Raw genomic sequence first — 23,235 nt, forward strand, 5'->3', positions numbered from 1 at the left:
TCGATGTCCTGCACGTCAGGACTCTCGGCAATGTTCAGTAGGATTCTTGCAAAGGTACTCATCAAAAGGACGCTCTTCAGGAAAGCGCAAGATAGGACTTCTTTTGCCATACTGCCAATAAATTTAAGCTTTAGCAGGCTTTAGTGTGATACGGGAGAGGAAGCTGGTTGGAGAATTTCTTCCTCTTCCCAGGATAATTTTGCAAGCTTTTTAGCCCATCTGAAAGGGTTTTTCAGATGATAGGTTTTGTTAGTTTCTAGTCGGGACTACGCTGCCGAATTGAACATCGTCATTCTACCTGCCGTAAGCCTAGTCTCTTAACAGGATTCTTGCCCCTTCCTCGTTTGAGACGGGAATCGGAAAAATAAATGCTCGACTTCCTGGTTTACGTTTTGTCAATTCAGTGACTTTCCCCCATTGACAATATACTATCGTTTTGTCAAGTAAGTGGGTATCCCCTCATTGACAAAATATCTCTTTGTCCCGTAAATGGGTTAGTTCTCATTGACAAACATCTCATTAACTTGATATTGCGTAAGCGAATAAGCTCTTATTGACAAGATTTGGAAGAGCTCTCATTCGTCATTCGCAGACTCGTACAAGAAATAGACTTGTAGACTACGTCAATGAACGCTTATGTCCAATAACATAAGAAGCTTGAGCTGACTGCTTCGATTCTCTTAAGTTTTGTTCATGAAACTTGCCTGTCAGATATGTATGTAGCTGTATTTCCGAATTCAGCTATATATATGTCTGCCAGGTAAGTATGAACAAACTTTATTGTATCATAACAATATCATTTTGCCTTGCGTTATTTTATTTCTGGTTGGTTCAAGTCATATACGCTTGCTGTAGTTACCTCTTCGGATGGCAACCGAGACGTCTATTGTCTATTTTAAGGACATTTAATCGTTACTCCCTGCAGCCTTCCAGGAGTTTCCGATTTATCTTTTACCGTTGTATGGTAGTGTTCTGACGACACAAACGCATCTATATATTTAGCGTTTTCTGTTTCGCTTAAATATACCAGCTTGAGAGTCTATCTGCTCAAAAAATAACGGACCTATTTCTTCGTAGAATAGGGTAGCTGGCAACCCAGACATAAAGTTAAGAGACGACATTCGTAAGCTGCTGGCTGCTGCTGTCACGCTGTGTCTGTCCTCCAGTCCAACCGAGCCACCAGTAACAGATCGTGCGCTGTCATGCGTGGTAGGTTACGTCTCTCTCTCTTGCGGGATTGACTGACTAACCGTATCTCTGTGCTGGCGGTTGCGTCTCTCCTGCGGGATTGACTGACTAACTGTATCTCTGTCCTACAATCACGGACTTTAGCCTAAGATTGAAGGGATTTCTTACGTGAATGAATAAACGTTGCATTCGTTTTGCCTTACTATGTTCAACAGAGTTATCTCTTAATCCTTTCGGTGCTCGTTACCGCACGGTATAGAACTACGAGTCTACCGCAACATTGCACTTTTATATGCTCTCCTGCTTAGGCAAAGCGCAGCCTTATTAGGGAAGTAAGCATACTCGGGGAGGGAATGGATGAGCTTGCTGGGGACCATTTCCTTCCTGAAGAAGTTTGTTTCCCCGAATAGACTGCAATTAAGATCACAGTTTTTTCCTACCGGGAAACTGAAATATTATTCAAGATCTAGGAATGATTCTGAACATCTCTCAGTGCGTCTATCACCTGAGGTGATAGAAAGAAGGTGCCGGACATCTGGATAGAGTTTCAAATGTCCTGGATCTTAATCTGAAAGAAGTAAAGCGATTCGGTAGTCCCTCCAGTCCTCGAAACGAGTTTTTGGGAACCAGTGGTCCAGATCAACTCTGATATTCCACAGCTCTCTCATATCTTAAGAAGTATCTTCTCTCGGTCCCTGTTCGAGTTTACGAGAAAGAGCCTATTATAACAACAGGCGTAGAATGTAACGATCCTCTAGAGGTTCGTTACAGGATTGCAAAAGTCCGTACGAATCGTCTCGATCGACGGCAGCAACTATTGACTTCCGAGTGAAATATTTCTTTAGAAGTAAGTTGAGAGTTGTGGAGACTTTAGGGACGCCCTTTCATTCTTCTCTTCGATATGTTGAGGACGAAGAGGCTTCTTCTTCTCTGCTCCCTATTCTCGATCCCGGATCGGTTACCATTAAATGCATCCTATGATATTGAACGGGGATGGATGTTTAGTCTCTTTTTCCCCTTTTTCAATCGTTTAGGAAATGTAATAAGAGGATTTATGACGTCACAGGGAGCGACAATGACGCTGATCGCCCCATGTTGGCCTTCAGGATCCTGGATCCACAGAGGTCACATACTTCCTAGTTCACTTTCCAAGGACCTTTTCCGAGAGAGTCGGTCTACTCTTAACTCGAAAGGTACCTATAACCTCTCCGCTCTGAGTCTGAATACGTTCAGGCTATCGAGATGTTGACAGGAATAAGATTACCGTCTTCCATTTCCGTCTGAAGAATGGGATAAACTGGCAGTCACAACTATTAAAGAATACGCAAATATGTTGTTGACGGCCTTTGGGCTCAGAGATTTGCGTCTGTCAAACAACAAAGCCCTTCACGATCTTTGAGTTCTGTGGAATCTCGAATCTCGCTCACCATCTACTTTTTGTCTCGCCTGTTTTCTCGGAGTCAGACACTCGTGCGAGATCAGGCGACATATAGTAGCCCTGAGTTTCTTGTTGACGAAGTCGGTTGTGTTTATACACCCCCGATGATCGTGTAACATGAGACCAGGTTGGACTGTCAGGCATTCTTCCTTCGGGACTGAATCGCCTTTTTGCTCCTCGCTCCTTTCTCCTGGCACCAGAAGCTCGAGTCAGGAGTTGATTTGCGACGACGTTGGGTTGCGTTGATACACCCCCAAGGTTTGCTTAGATTGAATCGCCCAGGCAGTCCAGACACTCATCCTTCAGCGAAGAATAGTACCTTATGGTCTTCAGGGTACAGCCTTGCTGTCCTTGATTCGTCTGACTGGTCAACTGGTCGGTCACCTGACTTTAGTACAGACGGACTGACTGTGCATGTCCAGATTGAAGCTTTCAATATGGAACTTAGACGTAGTCTGAAGTTCTTGATGTCAAAGCATTCGAACCTCTCCTACCTGTTAACTTCTTGCATGTGATCAGGAAGGCCTTCTTCTAACCACCCTAGATACGACAAAGAGGGTTAGTGAGATTTTAAGCCATCGTCACAAGTTTTGGCTTTGGAGAACACAAGGCGGTGTGCTCTCTAAGCCTTCCGTTGTGGCCTAAATGAATGGAAACCTGTTTTGTCCTTGGGCCAGGAGCTTGGAAGCAAGGATGGCACAAGTTAGTGGGCAGGAGCCAGAGAGAGTCCTGTGCCCTGTCGGGTCTCTCAAGTTTTATCTACATAAAACTCAAGAAAGTCGAAGTCATTCGGGCAATCTGCAGTGTTCCGAAAAAAGACCAGACTTGCCCATATCGAAGAACACCCTGGCTTTAGTGTTAAGGAGTTCTTTCAAAAAATGCTCCTTCATTGTGTTTGCACAAAGAATTTGAAATCTTTTTTAATCTGAATGCTTACGAGGTGAGGGCGCGGCCTCGGAAGCATTTCAACAGAGCATGGCACTCAGCAACATCCTGAGTACCATGTTTTAGCGAAGCAACTCTGTGTTCACTTCACACTCCCTGCGAGATGTGAAGATGGCATATGAGATCTGCTGCTCGCTAGGGCCATACGTGTCTGCAGACACAATCTTGGGGGCAAGAAGTACCACTCATCCTATCCTGTAGAAAATGGTTAGGAAGAGCTCTTAATTTAGTTGTTGAGTCGCCGACAACGGCGACTTCTTAACTCTTAAGCCTTAGTTAACACACCTTAACTTTGGCTAGGTTGGTCAGGTGGTGATATATATATATATATATTTATTTACTTCTTAGCCCTCATGGTATGGTCAATATGGTCTAGTCACATTGTGGTCACGCCCCCGTTGACAGATCATCTGGAGTGCACCAGCTTTATAGGTCTCTACCTCGCTGGCAACTCTAGTAAAGCAGAAGCAGACTTGGGTGACAGTAATCACGAAGTCAGCTATGCTAACAGGTGGAACCAAGATGTAAATCATCTGCATGCATTTGTTTCCCAAAACCCTTCTATTCTGTCCCTTCCCACCTCCAAAGGTGGGATTCAGCTATATATATATCTGACAGGTAAGTTTCATGAACAAAATGATATTGTTATGATACAATAAAGTTTGTTCATACTTACCTGGCAGATATATATAATCAAGTACCCACCCACCTCCCCTCAGGGGACAGTGGAAATAAAAATTATGAATAGAAAATGGGAATGGTTCCTGATACCCGCCTCCCAGCGGCGGGAATGGGTACTAACCACCTGGCCGACCACTGCGTGTGTCGGAAGTTTTTAAAATTCTGTCGGACTTCAGAAAATACAGCTATATATATATCTGCCAGGTAAGTATGAACAAACTTTATTGTATCATAACAATATCATGTTTGGTCAAATTTGACTCTACCGAAATGGTCGAAAAACGCAATTGTAAGCTAAAACTCTTACAGTATAGTAATATTCAGTCATTTATCTTCATCTTGAAACAAATTCGAAGTCTCTAGCACAATATTTAAATTTATGGTGAATTTAAAAAAAAAAACTTTCCTTCCCTCCGCGCACGGATTCTCCGCCACAAATCTCCGAAATGTATACGTCCCATTCTCGGAATATTTGCTCCGTTTCATATTAGGCATTTCATAGAGTTTTATATATAAAAATGTGTGCAATTTCATGTAGAATAAAACTAAAAATATTTGAAAGTTGTAGCTTTTCTTATTTCCGAAATAATTGCATATAAAAAAATATATATACTATAAAAAAAATCGACATTCGGTCAACTTTAACTCGTCAGATATGGTCGAAAACTGCAATTGTAAGCTAATATTCTTATAGTATAGTAATATTCAATCATGTGTCTTCATTTTGAAAGAAATTGGAAGTCTCTAGAACAATATTTAGATTTATGGTGAATTTTTGAAAAAAATATTTGTTTACGTCCGCGGGTTACGAATTCATGCATTATTTTGTGATAATATTTTCTCTGTATTGCTTTTATCGTTTTACAATGTGTTATATACCAAAATGATTGCAATTTAGTGTACATTACAATGAAAAAAAAGTAACTTGTTACCTTTAACCGTTTTGCGCACAGCGCGATTTGAATACAATTATATATGAAATTTTGTTTTTGCGCTATCATATATCGCATTATTTATATATGATAATGATAATTTATTTCATTTCTGATGGTTGCATACTAAACTTCAGGCAATGACATAAAAAGGAGCCAAAAATGAACTCTTAATCTTGAAAACTAAGCTCGCTGTGATTTGTTGAAAAAAATATTTTTTCCGCTTCCGCGCTCACTCTGAAACACCTCCGGCACACGGGAGACATTTTTTTTTTACCGCTTCGGTGTTTAAGGGTTAATATTCAGTTCTTTATTGTCTTTTTGTGAATTTGTTTTATCAGACAATATCATAAAACGGGATGTAGTATGTTGATTTTTTTTGTTAGGTATCTTAAGGATTATATAGGCAAATTAACTTTCTATCACATCACACTATTTGTTATAACATGAAGTGATACTCTGAAAATAGAACTATGTAGTATCACATATGATAATATATTTTGGCAGCTGTATGGATGATTAAATTACATTTGACTTGTTCTTTCCCTGATGAGTACGTGACCATACTACATGTAAAAGAGAAAATGTTGAACCACATACAACCTCTGACACACCTTTATATGGTAGCCTTAAGTATGAAAAGGGTGAAATTGTTGTGACATACCCAGTTGAGAACCTTATGTATAATGAGGTGGGCAATTACAGATTATTTGTCCAGCAGACAGATATAGTCAAGTTTATTATTGCCTATGTTCACTTTATAATCCTAAGGCCTAGGTTTAAGTCATGATTGTATACTGTATAGTCACAGATTTTATTTCTCACACATTAAAAGGAAAACTCTTTGTATTGAAAAGTTTGACAGAAAACAGCTGGATATAACAGGGACCAAGGATGGTAATGATGATAGTTATAATGTGGTAATTATTTTATTCTTACGTGTACTTGCATGAGTTATTACTTGTGATTGCAGTTGTTATAAGGATAATAATTTCAGGTGATCCTTTAGTTCGAGGAAGCGAGCCTTTGATGCGTGGTTCCGGGCCGTCAAGCAGTAGTGACAGTGATTATAGTAGTGTTGAAGATGCCACCATTCACCTAATGCGGCAATGCTGCCACAACCATCCCCACAATCAGAATTTGTTGGCCTCAACCCTCTGTCACCTTATTCAGAGACAGAATATCCCTCCTCCAGGTAAGATAATGATAATTTGTTCATATACGAAACAAACCTTCAGTCTTAACATTAGGACAATCTTCTAGCGCCAGCTGGAAAACCTGTAAAATGAATAAAAAAAAAAACTTGTGTGATTCAGGGACTATTGGCATCTGTACAGGCGGCCCTCGGTTAACGGCACGGGTTCCGTTCCTGGCCGCTGATGCTAAGTGATTTTTGACGCTAAGCGATTTTTAAAGCCTACGGCCGCCGCACACCTTCTTTCAAAATTCTAGACCAGTTAACAGCGCCCTAGACCAGTCAAACGGCGCCTTAATCCCGGGATGGCACAATAAGTAAAATTATATTTATGCATTATAGATCTATAGAATTTACTGTACAGTACATTATAGTATTATAAATACTGTAAAGTGAAAAAAACCTAGCTTTAATCCTCTGGGTGTCTAGAGTATGTAAAGGTATTATAAGGTGTTATACAGTGTACAGGTAGCTGTAGTGTTCAAGTTACGATAATTCGTCTTACGATAATCAGATTTTATGAGAGACCAAATTACAATAGGCTAACTTTATCCCATCATCTAGTTACATAAGTTCAAAAACAGCAAAAGAGAATGATGAAAGTATGGTTTTAACGTTATACTCATTGCATAAACGTGTACAGCCAGGAACAACTGAACGTGAAATGATTTTTTTTTTTTAAAGTACAACCTAATTCGATAAAATCTGTTTGGCTTGTATTTCAATCATCGTACTATAGTACACTATTGCCGTAGTTGTTATAAATGACGTTATGTAGAATAGAACTGAGATATCTTAATGTAATAACTTTATTCGCTATAGATCAAAGATCAATATAGATCAAAGATCAATCAGGAAATATACTGTTAAATTTAAACCTAGTTTTAACTGAAGCTGAGAAAACTGTTCAAGCTGCTAATGACTATTATCGTGCATCGGCAACAAGGATAAAACTCTAATGAACATATGCCATCAAACACAACCGTAGATAAAATTGAGATAAAATAATTTCAATCAAAACTACTGGGCTTGAAAGAACATATTTTACTGTGGGTATCACGCCAATATAAAATACATAACATAAAGTGTGTATTATGATGATATAAAGGAAAATTGCAAACGGAATCACATAATGTTTTCACGCAATAAACATGCCGCCAACGTAATCTGTTAACGAAAAAAAAAGTTCACAATCACGAGACATTCATTTCATATTTCCACCTAAAAACATGTCGTATAAGGAAAAATAACCTTGTCTGATATAAGTCAAGTATCTAGATATTCCTTTTTGCCAACTAAAAGCAAGAAAATTCTCTCAGAATTGCGTTAAATATTGCGAAACAAACTCGTGTTCGCCATCAGCTGATTTGAAACCAAAACATTGGCCGCTCCGCGGAATACTAGCTTAGATTTACTGTAGTATCTTATAATACAATAATATGAGAATACATACAATATTATTGGATACAGTGAAGTAATGTATAACTTTTTAAAGGATTTATGGAAAAGATGCATAATTAATAAAATAACACCATGCATTTTTCGGAACAGTGGCGGACAAGAACGAACATGAAAAAAACATCCTCTGACAACGTGGAGGGTAGTTACAAAAGCTGCCTTAATTTGTATCATATTTATGTACAAAAATAAAAATACCCTATATGTAATATATTTTCATACACATTTTAAACATAAGAGGATGAACATTTATAAAATCGCTAAATTTGCAATCTTTTTAACTCAATGTTTTTGGAAGAGCAGCAGGCAGCTGCTTACAAGAATGAACATGAAAAAACATTGTACTATTTGATAACATGAAGGGCAGTTTCAAAAGCTGCCTTAGTATCATATTTCTGCGCAGAATTAAAAATACCCTATACATAATACATTTGCATGCACATGTTAAACATTAAAACATGAACATTTATAAAATCGGCACATTGATTGCTAAATTTGCATTTTTTTTTTAACACTTTTCGGAAGAGCGGCAGACGGCGGCTTACAAGAATGAACATGAAAAAACATCATATTTGATAACGTGAAGGGCAGTTTCAAAAGCTGCCTTTGTATTATATTTACTTGCAGAAATAGAAATTCATATACGTAATACATTTTCATACACATTTTAAACATAAAAGCATGAACATTTATAAATCAACACATCTAAAACTAAATTTGCACTCATTTAACTCGATAATTTTGGCATAGAACAGCATCAGAGGCATATATTTTACCCTAATACCTATGTAATAACTCTCAGTACAATTTTTCAATATCATTTGGATAACCTTCATGGGCTGAAAGGTATTTCTACAAATTTATGTACTCGTTAGACATAATGGCACTAGACGTGCTGTTGACCAAAAACCGATTCGCCGTTGAGCGATTGCGCTGTTAACCGCGGGCCTCCTGTACTTGCTCACGTGGTATTTGGGAGCTCCAACAATGCCTTGGGTATCCTGTGAGTGCATCAGTTACTTCCTCTCTGCCTTTAAGAGAGGATGTGATTGCTCTCTATCTCTTTAAAGCCAGTTTAGTTAACTCATTTTCCTATCTTTTATCTGGGTCTGCTCAGTGTGCGTGATCTTGTGGGTCCGTTTAAGTTGCAAGAGATCATGGAGAATTTTGCCTCACCAACGAAGATTTCTTCCTGATCTCGTAAGAAACAAAGGAAATGACCTGGAGTGAGTGGGTTTCCTTGTTCGAGGTGCAGCAAAAACATATCTACAATTACTAATCCATGTACAATTTGTCGTTGTTGGTCGGTGGAAGAATGAAAAAAGTTTTATGAGATGTGTCAGTACTAGAGAAAGGAGATGCCGCCATCTTTGGATGACCAAGTGTCCTCAGTATCTTTTGTTCCGACTATGCATGATGCTGTTCCTTAAATTTCGTCACTTGGATTTGATGCTTCCCATACCCCTTCGGTTTCTTTTAATAATTCGTCATTGGAAGCATCGGGAGGGGATTTGGGCTGTTTTGTATTTAATTATGCTTCTTTGTCGTATGTTTCAGCTCCCGATATGCACAGGATGTAGTTGTTGTCTTACTATTTGATGTCACGCTTCCTAACGGGTCATCCGTCTATGAGTGTCCCTCCTCCCCCTGGTCTGCAGTTTATGGGGGCAAACGCTATGACAGCTGCACCGGTGCATATGACTCCAACACCACAGAAATTAGGCATTAACTTCGCGGCCCCCGCAGGGATTCCATCAGTAGCTACACGTCTTCCATCAAGTGTGGTGATGTCATAGCTGTTCCCTCAGTGATGTCACAAGCTAACAAGGCATCTACCATGATTTCACAGCCTACTTCCACTCACATCTTCGGTTCTGACAGATGCAACTACGATTTCACACTCAGTAGCACACACGTTTATGGAGAAATTACAAGCTTTGGAAGAAAAGATAAATAAGACAGGCAAGAAGAAAAGACATAAATCGTCTTCTTTTTCGTCTTCTTCTTCTTCGTCTAGTTTGGCGTCATCGTAAGATTCGATGACGTCGGTGCATGCACCAGACTAAGCATTGGAGGATCTGGGACTTAGTGGCTAATCCTCGCCAAGAGGAGACGATTAATTCTACATTTTCGAGCCAGTAATGTTACATCCTTATCAAAATCAAAGTGTAGTAGGTAGTTGCTAGTGCCAGAAAGGAAAAGGGCGGCTATATTTGGATATGTTGTCTCAGCCGAAGGGATGGACAGACTGGGGTGGAAGTGGTTGGGATTATGGCACCAACTGTGATGAGAAGGACATTTGGGGATACTCCACAGTTGTTTAGGGTATCAGCAGTGGGTATGAATCAATTTTTGAAGACTGGGAGCAGGTTCCAGTCTCTCCTGCAAGACCTTTCAGGATAAGGAAAAAAGATTATAACGCTCCAATAAAAGGTTAAATAATGCAGTGTTGGTAACCCCGCTGAATACACTGGTTAAAGTAGCGGTTTGGCCTGGGACCAGAAGATCAAGGTAACTTCCCCAATGGCCGTTGTGGATGATAGTCGAAACAGTGATGACGTACGTTCTACTTCAAGGGAGTCCCCATCCTGGAGGAACAGACGATGTTCTTGCTTTAGATCAAAGAGGATTGAAAGGTTTAGATGTTTGTATTCTCCTGGTGGGTATTCAAGAACTAGCCAGCAACAGCCGTCAGAGAACACAGGTGCTGCGGTCGTAGGACTGGGTGACCATGAATCCCATGGATGTTTAGTGGCTGGTAGGAGTGATCTACTTTCATTGGCAGTGGAACAGAATGTTTAGGAAGCAGAAGAAGGGGAAAATCAGGAGTTTCTGGCCTCTTATGCAGAGGTGATTGACTTGATTCGTCAATTCAATAATCTCTCGAGGAGGTCTGAAACTCTTCCAGCATAGCTCTTACTGGAATTGAAGCTCTATTGGGACTGAAAAAAGGATGTAAAGGTGTCATAATGAATTACCATGCTCAAGTCATGCAGTCTGTGTTGCAGCATGTTAACACAGATTTCTGAAAGGGATAATTCTTTGCAATCAAATAGATCATTCAAGTTCCCTCCTCCTCCATTGCTGAGACATAGGAAATATTATGCAACACCTTTTTTTCTGTTACTAGGAAGACATCTCAATCCAGATGTGATGAGATTAAGACCTGGCTTAAACTTAGATCAGGTGAAGCTGGAATGTCCCTCCCTTACTTGTCAAGAAGCTGCTACATTGGAGGCAAAAGCTTCCATGTTTATACCTTTGGTCAACAGCAGTGGCTAAGATCACGACTTCGGAGTCAACCAGGAGATTAGTCGATGAGACAACCTTTATCAGATTGATTCAATCTGGTTCCAAAGGGCTTTCATATCTGACAAACTTGACTGCCAATGTATGGGCTAATATCCAGTTGATGAGGAGAGATGCAGCATTGGCTACATTAAGCCATACTGTAGATTTGAACTCTCTGTTAGCCATTCAGAATGGAGACTTCTTAGAGTCACAATTTCTGTTATCAAAGGGCAAACTAGAAGCTGCAATTGATAGAAGAAGGATGGATACCAATGATAGATTAGTTCAACAGGCAGTTAGTACATCTTCTGGAAACTGTCCCAATGAAATAAGGCAGTTACAATAAACACCACAGAAGAGAGTAGTGAGGCAAAATCCCTCCCCTAGGTCAGCAAGGCCTTTTTCCCCAAGAAAGAAATTACCTTAGTGGCCCTTTCACAATCGAACCAATAGAGGAAGGGGCATTAGGGGCAAAGGGAGGGTTGTGAGATTATAGACTGGGTGCCTCTCCCCACTCATTCACACCAGTGGGGGGATGCCTGGCGAGTCATTGGAAGGTGTGGCAGAGATTTGGAGCAGAGCAGTGGGTAGTGGATGTGCTCAGAGTGGGTTATCTGATCCCATTCGACTTTACTCCACCCCTGGCGGAACAACCGTTGCCACACCTCTCTTACACTCCTGGGTCTCACAAATTCCTTATTTTACTAGAGGTGAGGAAGGTGATGGAGAAGGGAGATGTAGATCAAGTAGCACTCATCAGGTGGATTTTACAGCCATATTTTCCTTGTCCCTAAGGCCAATGAGATTGGAGGACAGTTATAAATCTGTCAGTGTTGAATCTTTTCATAAGGAGGACGAGATTCAAAATGGAGACCCCAAGGACAGTTCTAGCAGCAGTCAGGGACAAGGATTTTATGCTGACAATAAACTTGAAGGATGAATACTTCCAGATTCCAATCCATTATCTTCCAGGAAGTTTCTCCACTTCAGTCTGGCAGAGAAGGTTTTTCAATTCCATTCTGTGTTTCTGATTGACGTCTCCTCAAGTATTTACAAGATTATTCACTTTCATGTTGACATGGGCTCTTGCTCAGGGAATCAGATTAATAAGGTTCTTGGACAACTGGCTGGTGATAGCAAAGTCCCGAGAAAAATTACTTCAGAACAGACATCATCTCCTCCAGTTTTGTCATAGCTTAGGCATTGTGATAATCAGGAGAAGACAAGTTTGGATCTCAGTCAGAGGCTGGTGTACTTAGGGATGATTATTGACACATTAAAGGCCAAAGCTTTCCCTTCAGATCAGAGGATAGAGAAATGCAAAGAAGTAGTGAATTCCTCCCTGGGGTAGGAAACACAACCAGCAAAGCAGTGGCAAGTAGTTCTAGGATCCTAAGTTCCTTGGAGAAGTTAGCTCCACACGCGAGATTACACCTTTGTACAATGGAGGATGAAAACATTTTGGTCACCAAGTGTAGATCATATGAGCAGATTCCACTGTCCAGGAGGCGAGGAAAGATCTGATAGTAGGAGGACCCCTTCAACAGCCCTCTCCAGATCTCCTGTTTTTGGATGCGTCACTTGAAGGTTGGGCCGCTCACATGGAGGAGCTGATGATTTTGGGAATATGGAGTCAGAAGGACATAGAACTTCATATAAACATGCATTTCTAGTACTGCAGTAGTTCTGGGAGAGGGGAAAGGGGCACACAGTAGTATTGATGTCAGACAACACTACAGTAGTAGCATATGTAAACAAACAAGGTTTGGTATCTCAACAGTTACACATTATGACAGCTCAGCTTCATCAGTGAGCTGTAGAGAACATAATAGACATCAGGGCCATATATATTCTTGGGAAAAGGAATGTAACAGTAGAAGAGTTGAGCTGCCAGGATGAGATTCTGGGAACAGAGTGGTCCTTGCATCAGGAAATTGCAGACAGAATGTGATCTTGTGGGAAAGGCCAGTCATAGAACTGTTCTCAACAAAGTACAAGAAGAAGTTGGAGATGTATTGTTCAGTAGTCCCAGACACAGAAGCAGTAGCAGAAGATGCCCTACAACATCTGTGGGACAATCTAGACATATACGCCATTCCTCTGTTTTGTCTAATCTATCAGGTTCTGCACAAGGTGATGCGGTAACAGGATCTCAAGATGACCGTGGTAGCCCCCTTGTGTCTGAAGGTAGAATGGTTCCTGGACCTGTTAGAACTCCTGATAGATGTTCTGAGAGATCTACCTCCCTGGAACAACCTACTATGACAACCACACTTGGAGAGTACCATCAGTCGGTACAGTCCCTATCTCTTCATGGGTGGAGACTGTCAAGTACCTCCTGCGAGCAAAAGGGTTTTATCAGAAAGCAGCATCACAGATGCCAGGGTATATTGGAAAGTCGTCGACAGGTGTGTAGGAGGTAAAATGGTCTGTCTACTGTGATTGTTGTCATAGATGGAGTCTTTCTCCACTTGGAACTTCTGTTCAACAGTTAGCTGATTTCCTGATATATCTCAGAATAGAAAAACATCTTTCTGTATCTGCCATAAAGGGGTACAGGGCTGCACTAACTTTGGTTCTGCAAATGAAAGGTGTAGACATTTCCTCTTCATGGGAAATAGCTATGTTAATGAAGAATTTGAGCAGTTCTGTTCCCCTAAGGAACTAAAGTCTGTCGGTTGCGATTTAACCATGGTATTTGCTAACCTTACTAAGGCCCCATATGAACCATTGCAACAAGCCACGGATAGAAGCTTGACTCTAAAAGCAGTCTTCTTAATGGCTCTAGGATCGACCAAAAGGGTAGGGGAATTACATGGTCTTTTGTATGAGGTGAAGCATTCCAGAAGTTGGAAGTCAATAGTCTTCGATTTTATACCGGAATTCTTAGCTAAGACTCAAAGTCTATCAGTGGAAGATGACAGATTTGTCTCCTTTTGTATAACATCTTTGTGAGACTGTGGACAATGACCCTGAAGAAATGTTATGTCCTGTTAGGGTACTACGAGCCTACTTAAAAAGAACTTGGCATCTCAGACCTAGATGTTGAAGGCTTTTTTGAGTACAGGCTGGGTCAAGAAAGAAGTGTCCATGAATACAATATAGTTTTGGTTAAGAGAAAAGATCAGGAATGCATATTTGACAGAATCTGGAAGATCAAATAATTTTGTCAGAGTTAGAGCTCATGACATCAGGTACCTGAGCTCCTCTTTGGCATTCAAGAAAAATATGTCTGTTGAGAGGATTTTGAAAGCTGGTGTTTGGCTACGTCAAACAACTTAAACTTCCTTTTATTTAAAGGATGCTGCCCATAGATCTATGGACACTTTTTCCTTGGGTCCAGTGATGGCTGCTCATCCAGTACCTCTGGTGGGTCAGTTAGTATCTAGTCAAGATGAAGGTACAAAAGTAGAATGAATGAGATGACTGGTTTTGTTTCTTTCCTACTCTTCCTATCTACTTGACATATGGGCAGTAAGAGGAAGAATACCATCATAAGCTGGAATAGACTAGATACTAGTGAGTGAGACAGCCATGCTTTTAACCCGCTCGTGATCGGATGACGTGTAGCGCGTCAATAAATTTTGTTCCGTAAGTGCACAGATGACGCACCAGGCGCATCATATGTTAGTTATTTTCAGGAAAAATGTTTAAAAATGCATTGATAAAAATTTTTTAAAATGTGTCATCATTGAAAATATAGTTAACGCTATTGGGTCAACAGATGATGAATCTTGAAGAAAATGCAAACCTGACGCTGCTAGCTTACTTAGCTACAATACAAAACGTCAACACACGTAGGTTGGAAAATCTGAAAATTGCTCTCCATAAAAAATTAGCCTTTTTTAATCAATTACAGCTCATTAGCAAAATTATTGCTTCCATGTGAAAGATCAAACATTTCTACATAATTTAGGTTTGAAACAAACTCCCTAAACCTAATTATTATATGATTTTTCTTAAAAATTTCACATTCATCACATTGTTTTATTATTTCTAAGCCTCGTAAAGATGTTCTGATTGCTTTAGGTAATAATTCAATCATTTGCCGACATAATAGCACTAACCAGAAGCATATATCAGTCATAGTTCAGACAAATTTTACCAAAAAACTTTTCCATGTGCGTGTTCTTTTCGGCTTGGGGAAAAGTTGGTGTACCTTACACCCTTATATTTTCGGCGCCTGTTCGCAAGAGGGTTAAGTTAATCAATATTATAAAATACTTTTCAGTAGCAACACACCCCCCTCTTAGCAGGGAGAGTGTGGGGTGATGATAATTCCACATACAGGATACATGGGTTTGTTATGAGAACAGATAGCTCAGCATCTGCAAATGCAGTGAACTATGTTATTGTATTAAACACCAAGAGAAATGAACCAACAGATTCTTGCAAACTCCCAGTCAGTTAAGGTTACTTACATCCCACCAATGAGTAAGTCTGCCCTAAAGTTAAGACTGAAGGTTTGTTTCGTATATGAACAAATGACAAATTTTTAATCAATTTGTATTTTTCATAACTAACACCTGAATTCTTAACATATAAAGGCCCACCTTGAACCACCTCTCTGACAGTCAGAACTTGGTTGGAGGAGTAACTGATGCACTTACAGGATGCCCAAGGCACTGTGGGAGCTCCCAAATACCCTGTGGGCAAGTACAAATGCCAATAGTCCCAGGATCACACATATTTTTTATTTTATTAATTTTTTCAGATTTCCAGCTGGCGCTAGAAGATTATCCTAATGTTAAGACCTCAAGTTTGTTAGTTAGGAAAAATACAAATTGATTAAAAATTTGTCATTTTGTCTTTGATATAAGCAAATCCACTTGAAAAGTGTTTGTATATGGTTTTCATTAGTGAACCTGACGTTTTTCCATACGAATTATGTAGTATATTTATGAAATTTTGGTATTTGTTGGTGAAATTTGTTCCTTTTAGACAGAATTTCCAAAATTTTAATTTGTTTTAACATTTTTATATTTTTAATCTTTATTAAGGAGATTTGATATTGTAGATTGAAAGCTTTGTGCTAGAATTGTATACTAGATTTAAAGACACCTGAAGATGATCTCATTCAGAATGTAGTGCAATGATTTATTTTTTTGGAATGAAAAATTTCTAGGTACTGTTATGTACAAATAACATACTATAATTTCATAAATATCTTATGAAATTTAGATATATGTATTATGAGCTCAGTATATTTTATTGCAGAAGATATTATGTTTATCTTAGTTTTACGTAAACTATAATGTGATTGTTAAGTTGAGAAATTAAAGATAGTATTAAAATACTAGAATCAATTCAGTCATGAAATAGTAATCCTTTAGGACCTGGTGATTTGATACTTTCTTCTTTTGATTTTAGTATTTTGTAGAGGGTGTTATCATAAAGTATCTGGACTGGTGCTATAAAAATATGTAAAACTACATCACATACCATTTTAGCATTTAGTATCCTTCGAAGTAGTCCCCATTATGTAGAAGCCACACACTTTATCCAGAGTTGTTTCCATTGATCGGAGCATTCCAGGAAATTGTTTTATGGGAAAACCAGTAACTGCCTCATCACATTCACTAGTATCTCCTTGATGTCCTGAAATCTTCAATTGAAGTGGGATTTGATTTTTGGAAAGAAAGATGTCAAAAAGGGCGAGATCTAGGGAATGCAGTGGCTGTTGGACTGTGGGGGATGTTGGCGGCCAAAAACTGCTGCACAAGCTGTGTTGAATGGGCAAAAGATTGTGAAAAGCAAAGAATTGTGCTAAAATCTTAACTAATGTACTACAGTTTCCTTAATGAATTGATATCTTTCTGTGCTTACATTAAGGGGACCTACCAGCTAATGCCATTTTTTAAGGACAGGACTTTGATATTCATACCACTTAATAAGGTGACTTGGAACATGTCCAAACCGCATATGATTTTTGCCGCTGACCTTCAGTTTTGTGACACCAGGGCGATTTATCCTGAAAATAACCATTTTTCAAATTCTATCTCCTCCTTTGATATTTAATATTAAGACCTGGGATTACTACCAAATATAGACCTGGTGACCTCCAATCAAATGAGGAGTTTTTTTTTTCTAAAAGTCATTTTTTTGCTAGATATGAAATTTTCATTATGGTAAAAAAATAAACCCTATAAATCAGGAAAAAAAAAATTAAAAAAAAGACGAAACAAAAATTGGAAAAAAGGGCTTGCTTTGATTGTTCTATAATGTCTTTCTGAGTTATATAACAAATTTCAGTGCTATAGCTTGAAACTAAGTGTGAAGATAGATTTTGAAGGTCAATAAGTATAGTTTTGAGATATGGCCGTTCAAAGTTTTCCTTTGTATTTTTCTAAAGACAATGTTAATAAATAATGATTATTATGGATGCATATTTCTGTTTTGGGTGTTAATAAACCAAAACTATGTTATTTCTCATAATTTAATCATAAATGATGGTCCCTTTGCTCATATATTGTAGCCTGGGGCACTGTGTCAGGCAAGATGGGTCACTCCTTCCTACGCAACTCTCTCTCTGTCTCCCTCACTAACTCTGCTTATTTCAGCAAATTTTCTTCTTCTGCTTATTTCAGCGAATTTTCTTCTTCTGTTTATTTCAGCGAATTTTCTTCTTCTGCTTATTTCAGCGAATTTTCTTCTTCTGTATGTTATCGAGATGTTTTCTTTGTATTTTCCTTTGGCATGATGAAATTCTCGCCGAAACAAAGATAAACATACGTAAAAGCAAGAGAATGTCAGAGGTGAAACTTGAACATGTACACTACAAGAGGTTTCTCCTTGCACTGGAAGCCATAAACTGACTAAGTTCCCTCCTGCCACCTCATGGAATCTCTACAGATGGCATTGCTCACAATTTCTTTGACAATAATTATAAAAGTTTACGGTAACAGAAGAAATATTGCATTTTCTTGTAAGGATCAATGTTTTTGGCTTATTTAGTTACGTTTACTAATTTTGACGAAATATTTTGTGTACGTATTCTCCATTGCCAAACAAAGCTTCATGAATTTTTTCATGACTGCATTTTTCGCCCTATTCCCCCATATGTAAGGGTTCAGGCCGGCCCCCTTAATGTTATATATTTGAAAATAGTAAATTTATCATATGCTATATACTGTAAACTGAAATGCTTTTATAACTGCTTATTTTAATAGTTCAAACACCAATACTGTACATTATAAGAAATATTAAATGAAAAAATAAGAGTCAAAATAACATCACGTTCATCTTTAAAACTATACAAATTACATATGCATAAAATACTTTCTGCTCTTTCTCTTATCTCAGAGAGAGAGAGCACAAAAATACAACTCGTACACTAATGTTGGTATGTACTTAGAACATCCAAGCTACAAGCTGTGATATTGGCTACTTACAACCTTCCAGCTAGGTGTGCATTATGAGGGGTGTCGGGGGCAGTGTTTGGTGAACTGGGTTATATTTACATAAGTAAAACAATTACAAATGTTGGGACCTCTTTTCCTTTACAGTACATATTACGATGATGTTAGATCAATATTGAGGGATTTTACTTGTGACAATTTTGATATTTTGCTGTTTTTACATTAATGTTAATATTTGATAAATAGTAAATAATTTTGTATTAAAAAAATTTATTTAGTCACAAAAATAACATGAAAATACAGTACGTAATTAGTGAAAATTGATCTAGGAGCAAATCTGTGTATTAGTGAAAATTCTGCTATATATTAGGAGATATATTCCACAGAAAAATCCCTGATTAACTGAAGTCGCAAATAGTGAACCTCGATATAGCAGTAAACTTTTAGTTTCAGTGTGCTTACTAAGTGACCGGCCCTTTTGACGAGTTTCTTTTCGAGAGTGTTTGCATTTTTGAATAATATGAATCCAGTGGGTTTTTAAATGATGTGCTAGGTGTTTAGGGTACAGGCAGTTTCCGGATATCAGTGGACTCTGTTAGTGGCGATCCAGTTTTATGTTGCTTGTCTAGCACCATAAAATAACGCACCGAGTTCTGGTTATCGGCACCAAAACATACCTAAAAGAGCCACCATATAGCAGCTATAGGTGCCATTAACTGGATATTGGCACCATATGCTCCATTAATCACCAAGTTCTGGTTACTGGCAGTTTTCGCTTATCAGCACCCTGCCAAGAACAGAACCCCCACCCATAACTGAGGACTGCCTTACTACATTGTTCAATTATCAGTAGCACTATTTTACAGTACAGTAATTTGATTATGTTTTTGCAGGTGGTGTGAGCTACTTACACTCTCTTTCTGGATTTACCAGACGACTTGTGTTGCAGTTGTTGTTAGAAGGTGAAAGAGTAGTGGTACACATAAATAGTCCCCAGGGGGGCCTTGCCTCACCCATGGGTTGTAGTTTACCACCACTGACTCAACATCCAAAGTTTGGTGCTGGACACAAAACACGATTATTGAACCTTCCTACAACAACCACCATCATGGAAATTATCAAAATGGTTACAGGTAAGTTTTATTTATAAGAAATATTGCAATTGTAAAATTCACTTAACATTATATAGTATGGTATATTTGGTTTTTGTTATGTTATCATGGCTGTATGTTGTAGTTGTTTGGTTTTGGAAAACTTTCTGCACATAAGCATTTTCGTTCCAAGCATAGAATTACTAATTGTAACATTGAAGAAACATATAGGCATGAAGTTTAATTTACCAATGTCTTTGATGTTATTTCTTATAATTGCTGGTGTTATGCAGTGATTCAACTGGAACAAGATGATTTTTATGGTTATGAACAGTGTAGAGGTATAGTACATTTATGTTAACCATCAAGACATTTAGAGTGCTGCACTCTAAATGTTAGCCTTCGGGCTTTCAGCTTGAAACTCGATATGGAGTATGCTTTCATTGGCATTGATAGTCACTAAACCTCCCTGTGTTGTAACTTGATATGATGTATAATTTAGTTACCGTATATTTCGGCATATAAGTCGACCCTTTAGCCCAAAAAAATCATGCGAAAATTAGGGGGTCGGCTTATCTAACGGTAATAAAAAGTGAATCTTTATTATTTTGGCATATCGGTACAGGAATCCAGGCTTTACATGTGGCTAATAACAGTGACAGCCTTGTTGAGGTAACTATGTATGTAAATACCAGTATTAAAAACATTTCATATTGTAATACGACAATAATAATACATTAGAACATCCATTACCTTAAATAAATTGAAAAAAATCAAAGTAACTTGAAGAAACCCCAATCGAACAGCAAGTGTAAACATTGCGTAGCCATTTTTAGTACAGTAATTGTTTATGCCATAGAAGAACCAATGGTCAAGGAATATTCCAATATCATAATAAAATACTGGCACGTCATTTTAACAACCCAATCAAAACATTAACTTAAGTGGCAGTTTGTACATACATATAAACGTAGTCTGTTATGCAGCGTTAGTTAGCGCTTTGTTTGTTTACATTACACTCGAGTAACGTATCTTTCGTTTCGTCATTTCTAATCATATTTGCCGGTATTCATCTTTTATATATTACACAGATTTGTTAATATACCGAGTATATTACCTGTATTTCTTATGGTAAGTAGAGCAACATATGTACCGTAATAACATTCAGGTTATTTTATATGATATGTTTTACCCTGCTGCTCACATTTTATAGGTTGACTAATATACCCGATATTAGTTAAAATCATAAAAATTTACTCAGAATTGGGGGGTCGACTTATCTTCCGGTCGACTTATACGCCGAAATATACGGTAATGTAACCGTACCAAAAAAATGGGAAGGGCAACCTCTGGCGTGGCATAAAAACCTGAGAGTTAATGTTCTTCTACAAAAAAAAGTAAAAATCTGGAAATGTCATTCTACAAAAAAAAGGGGGGGAGGCAACCTCTAGCTTGGAGTAAAAACCCAGAGAAGAGAAGGCTTTTTTTATTTTGAGGAACAATGGTTGGAGTACCGTAACCCAAGCTCATACAGCATTTTGATTACCATATATTTTCATGTAAAGACAACTTTTAGACAAGATGAGGTAGAAAAAAAGGCAAATTTTCATGAGTAGCAAAATTTTCATGAATTTATCTCATACCTGTAGTATAAGAGGACCATTAAATTACAAAACCATCTGTGTATAGGCTGGCTTTTGGTTACCATATATACTTATGTATCATGTGACTTTTGAAGACCTAATTTTGAAGCTAATTTTAAGGGAGTGGTTGGTAGTTCTGATTTTAGCTTCTAGGACCCGATCATTCGGTCTCCACTTAAGCTTTGTCTTCGGTTTTGACCCATGGCACAAATGTAACATTATCTACCCAACCTAGGAATCACCAGCCATGTCCTATGAGGGGTGGCTTTCCCATAATACCCCCTTTCCCAGCCAGTACCTACCAGGGCGGGAGTTCTTGACTCCAGGCCCCCCAACACCAGGCGTAGTCACAGCCACCAGTCAAACACAGTGATTTCTGACACTTTGGAACAGTAGTTATCCAAACAAATGGAGAATGAGGGCAAAAATAAGTGCAAAAAATTCTTCAGGAAGAGAAGAGAGCAAAATAAAGAAAAAAAATTCTTCAAGGAGATAAAGAGAGCAAAATATAGGAGAAAGAGGACAAAAAAGAGAGAAAAAGAGAGCATGTGAAACTGAGCATCAAGTACCTTCTTGGAGAAAGGCTATTGCTGCTGCTACCTACAGGACCCAGGACCTGTGCTTGCTCCTGGGAAACAGACTCGCTGGTATATGAAAAATAAGAAAGACGGTCACAAACAACTAGAACACCAATAAAATCACCACCTGGTTAAGTCGGGAGACAGCAGACCACAGCCAACCCTCCTTCCCCCTCTACCTCTAACCACAATCCTAACTCCACCTTTTTCACGTCAAACTTTTGACCTTAAATCTTCCAGTCATATTCCAACTGTGAAATTTAAGACTGAATTTCCATAAGTGGGCGTATCATAAGAGCACGATATCACCCAAATTCATATTTCCACGGGCAACCAGTAATCCGTTCAATCCAGTCAAGCATAATTGTAAAACAGAAATTCATGAGTTTTTTGGGGATTTATATATTACACACACACACATTATATATATATATATATATACAGGCGGTCCCCGGGTTACGACGGGGGTTCCGTTCTTAAGACGCGTCGTAACCCGAAAATCGTCGTAAGCCGGAACGACGTTCTTGAAAACATGTCCACAGGGAAAATTTCACTACTAATTTGCAATTTTTCTTAGGGCCGTATCTCTAAAATTATCACTAATTTACTTTTTTCATGTGCAACACTGTGTATTCACAAATTACTGTATATTTTCATTAAAATACAAAAGAGAGAGAGAGAGAGAGAGAAATAACTCCTTACGGTTTCAATAGATTGAAATGAATGTCTGTAGGCAACTTTTTCCCCCTCCCATAAATACATATATTTCTCCAGAGAAGAGAGAAAGAGAGGACTGTGCAGTTATGTTTGTCTGTCTATCAATTCTTTTGTTGAGAGCGAGAGAAATAAAAGGAAGAAATAGAAACACCAAATGTATGACAAGTATCTTGTGGAGAGAGAGAGAGAGAGAGAGAGAGAGAGAGAGAGAGAGAGAGAGAGAGAGAGAGAGAGAGAGTTGTCCTTACAGTATTTAAAAGAGAGAAATGGAATGATTATTGTATTTAAAATACTCAGATATGAATTTTGTACTTAAAGTATTATTATTGGAAAATATTAATGATAAACTTATTACATACACGTCCATGAAAATGATCTCAACTCAGTAAGAGAGAGAGAGAGAGAGAGAGAGAGAGAGAGAGAGAGAGATTACATAAAACCATTAAATTCGTTGACCATTGTATGGCATTGTTAAGCTCGAGTGTCACTCGAGTTGAGGTGGGGAAATTGATACAGAAAAAGACAAAGGGAAGAATTTTCTTTTGAAATTAGTTATCGTATTATTACTACTTCTATTATTATTATTATTATTATTATTTGAAAATATAATAAACACGTGCATCTACCGTAAAAATTCCCTCATCTCAGTAAGAAAGAGGAATTATCCTTACAAGTGAAATGGAAAGGTCATTTTCATCTCTTTAAAATACGACCATTATG

The 23,235-nt window shown here is 38.4% G+C and overlaps 1 protein-coding gene across 7 annotated transcripts in view; it reads left to right on the forward strand.

Moving 5' to 3' along the window:
• Positions 1 to 23,235, forward strand: part of LOC135219822 (baculoviral IAP repeat-containing protein 6-like) — a gene marked incomplete at its 3' end in the record, with an annotated part of 560,877 nt that overhangs the window by 429,500 nt on the left and 108,142 nt on the right. For all 7 annotated transcript variants that reach the window (XM_064256914.1, XM_064256918.1, XM_064256921.1 and 4 more), the window contains 2 exon segments: positions 6,182 to 6,379; positions 19,380 to 19,619. In XM_064256914.1, the coding sequence (XP_064112984.1) occupies positions 6,182 to 6,379; positions 19,380 to 19,619 (438 nt within the window).

This window comes from Macrobrachium nipponense, chromosome 1 (genome assembly GCF_015104395.2).
Source record: "Macrobrachium nipponense isolate FS-2020 chromosome 1, ASM1510439v2, whole genome shotgun sequence".
Lineage (NCBI taxonomy): Eukaryota > Metazoa > Arthropoda > Malacostraca > Decapoda > Palaemonidae > Macrobrachium > Macrobrachium nipponense.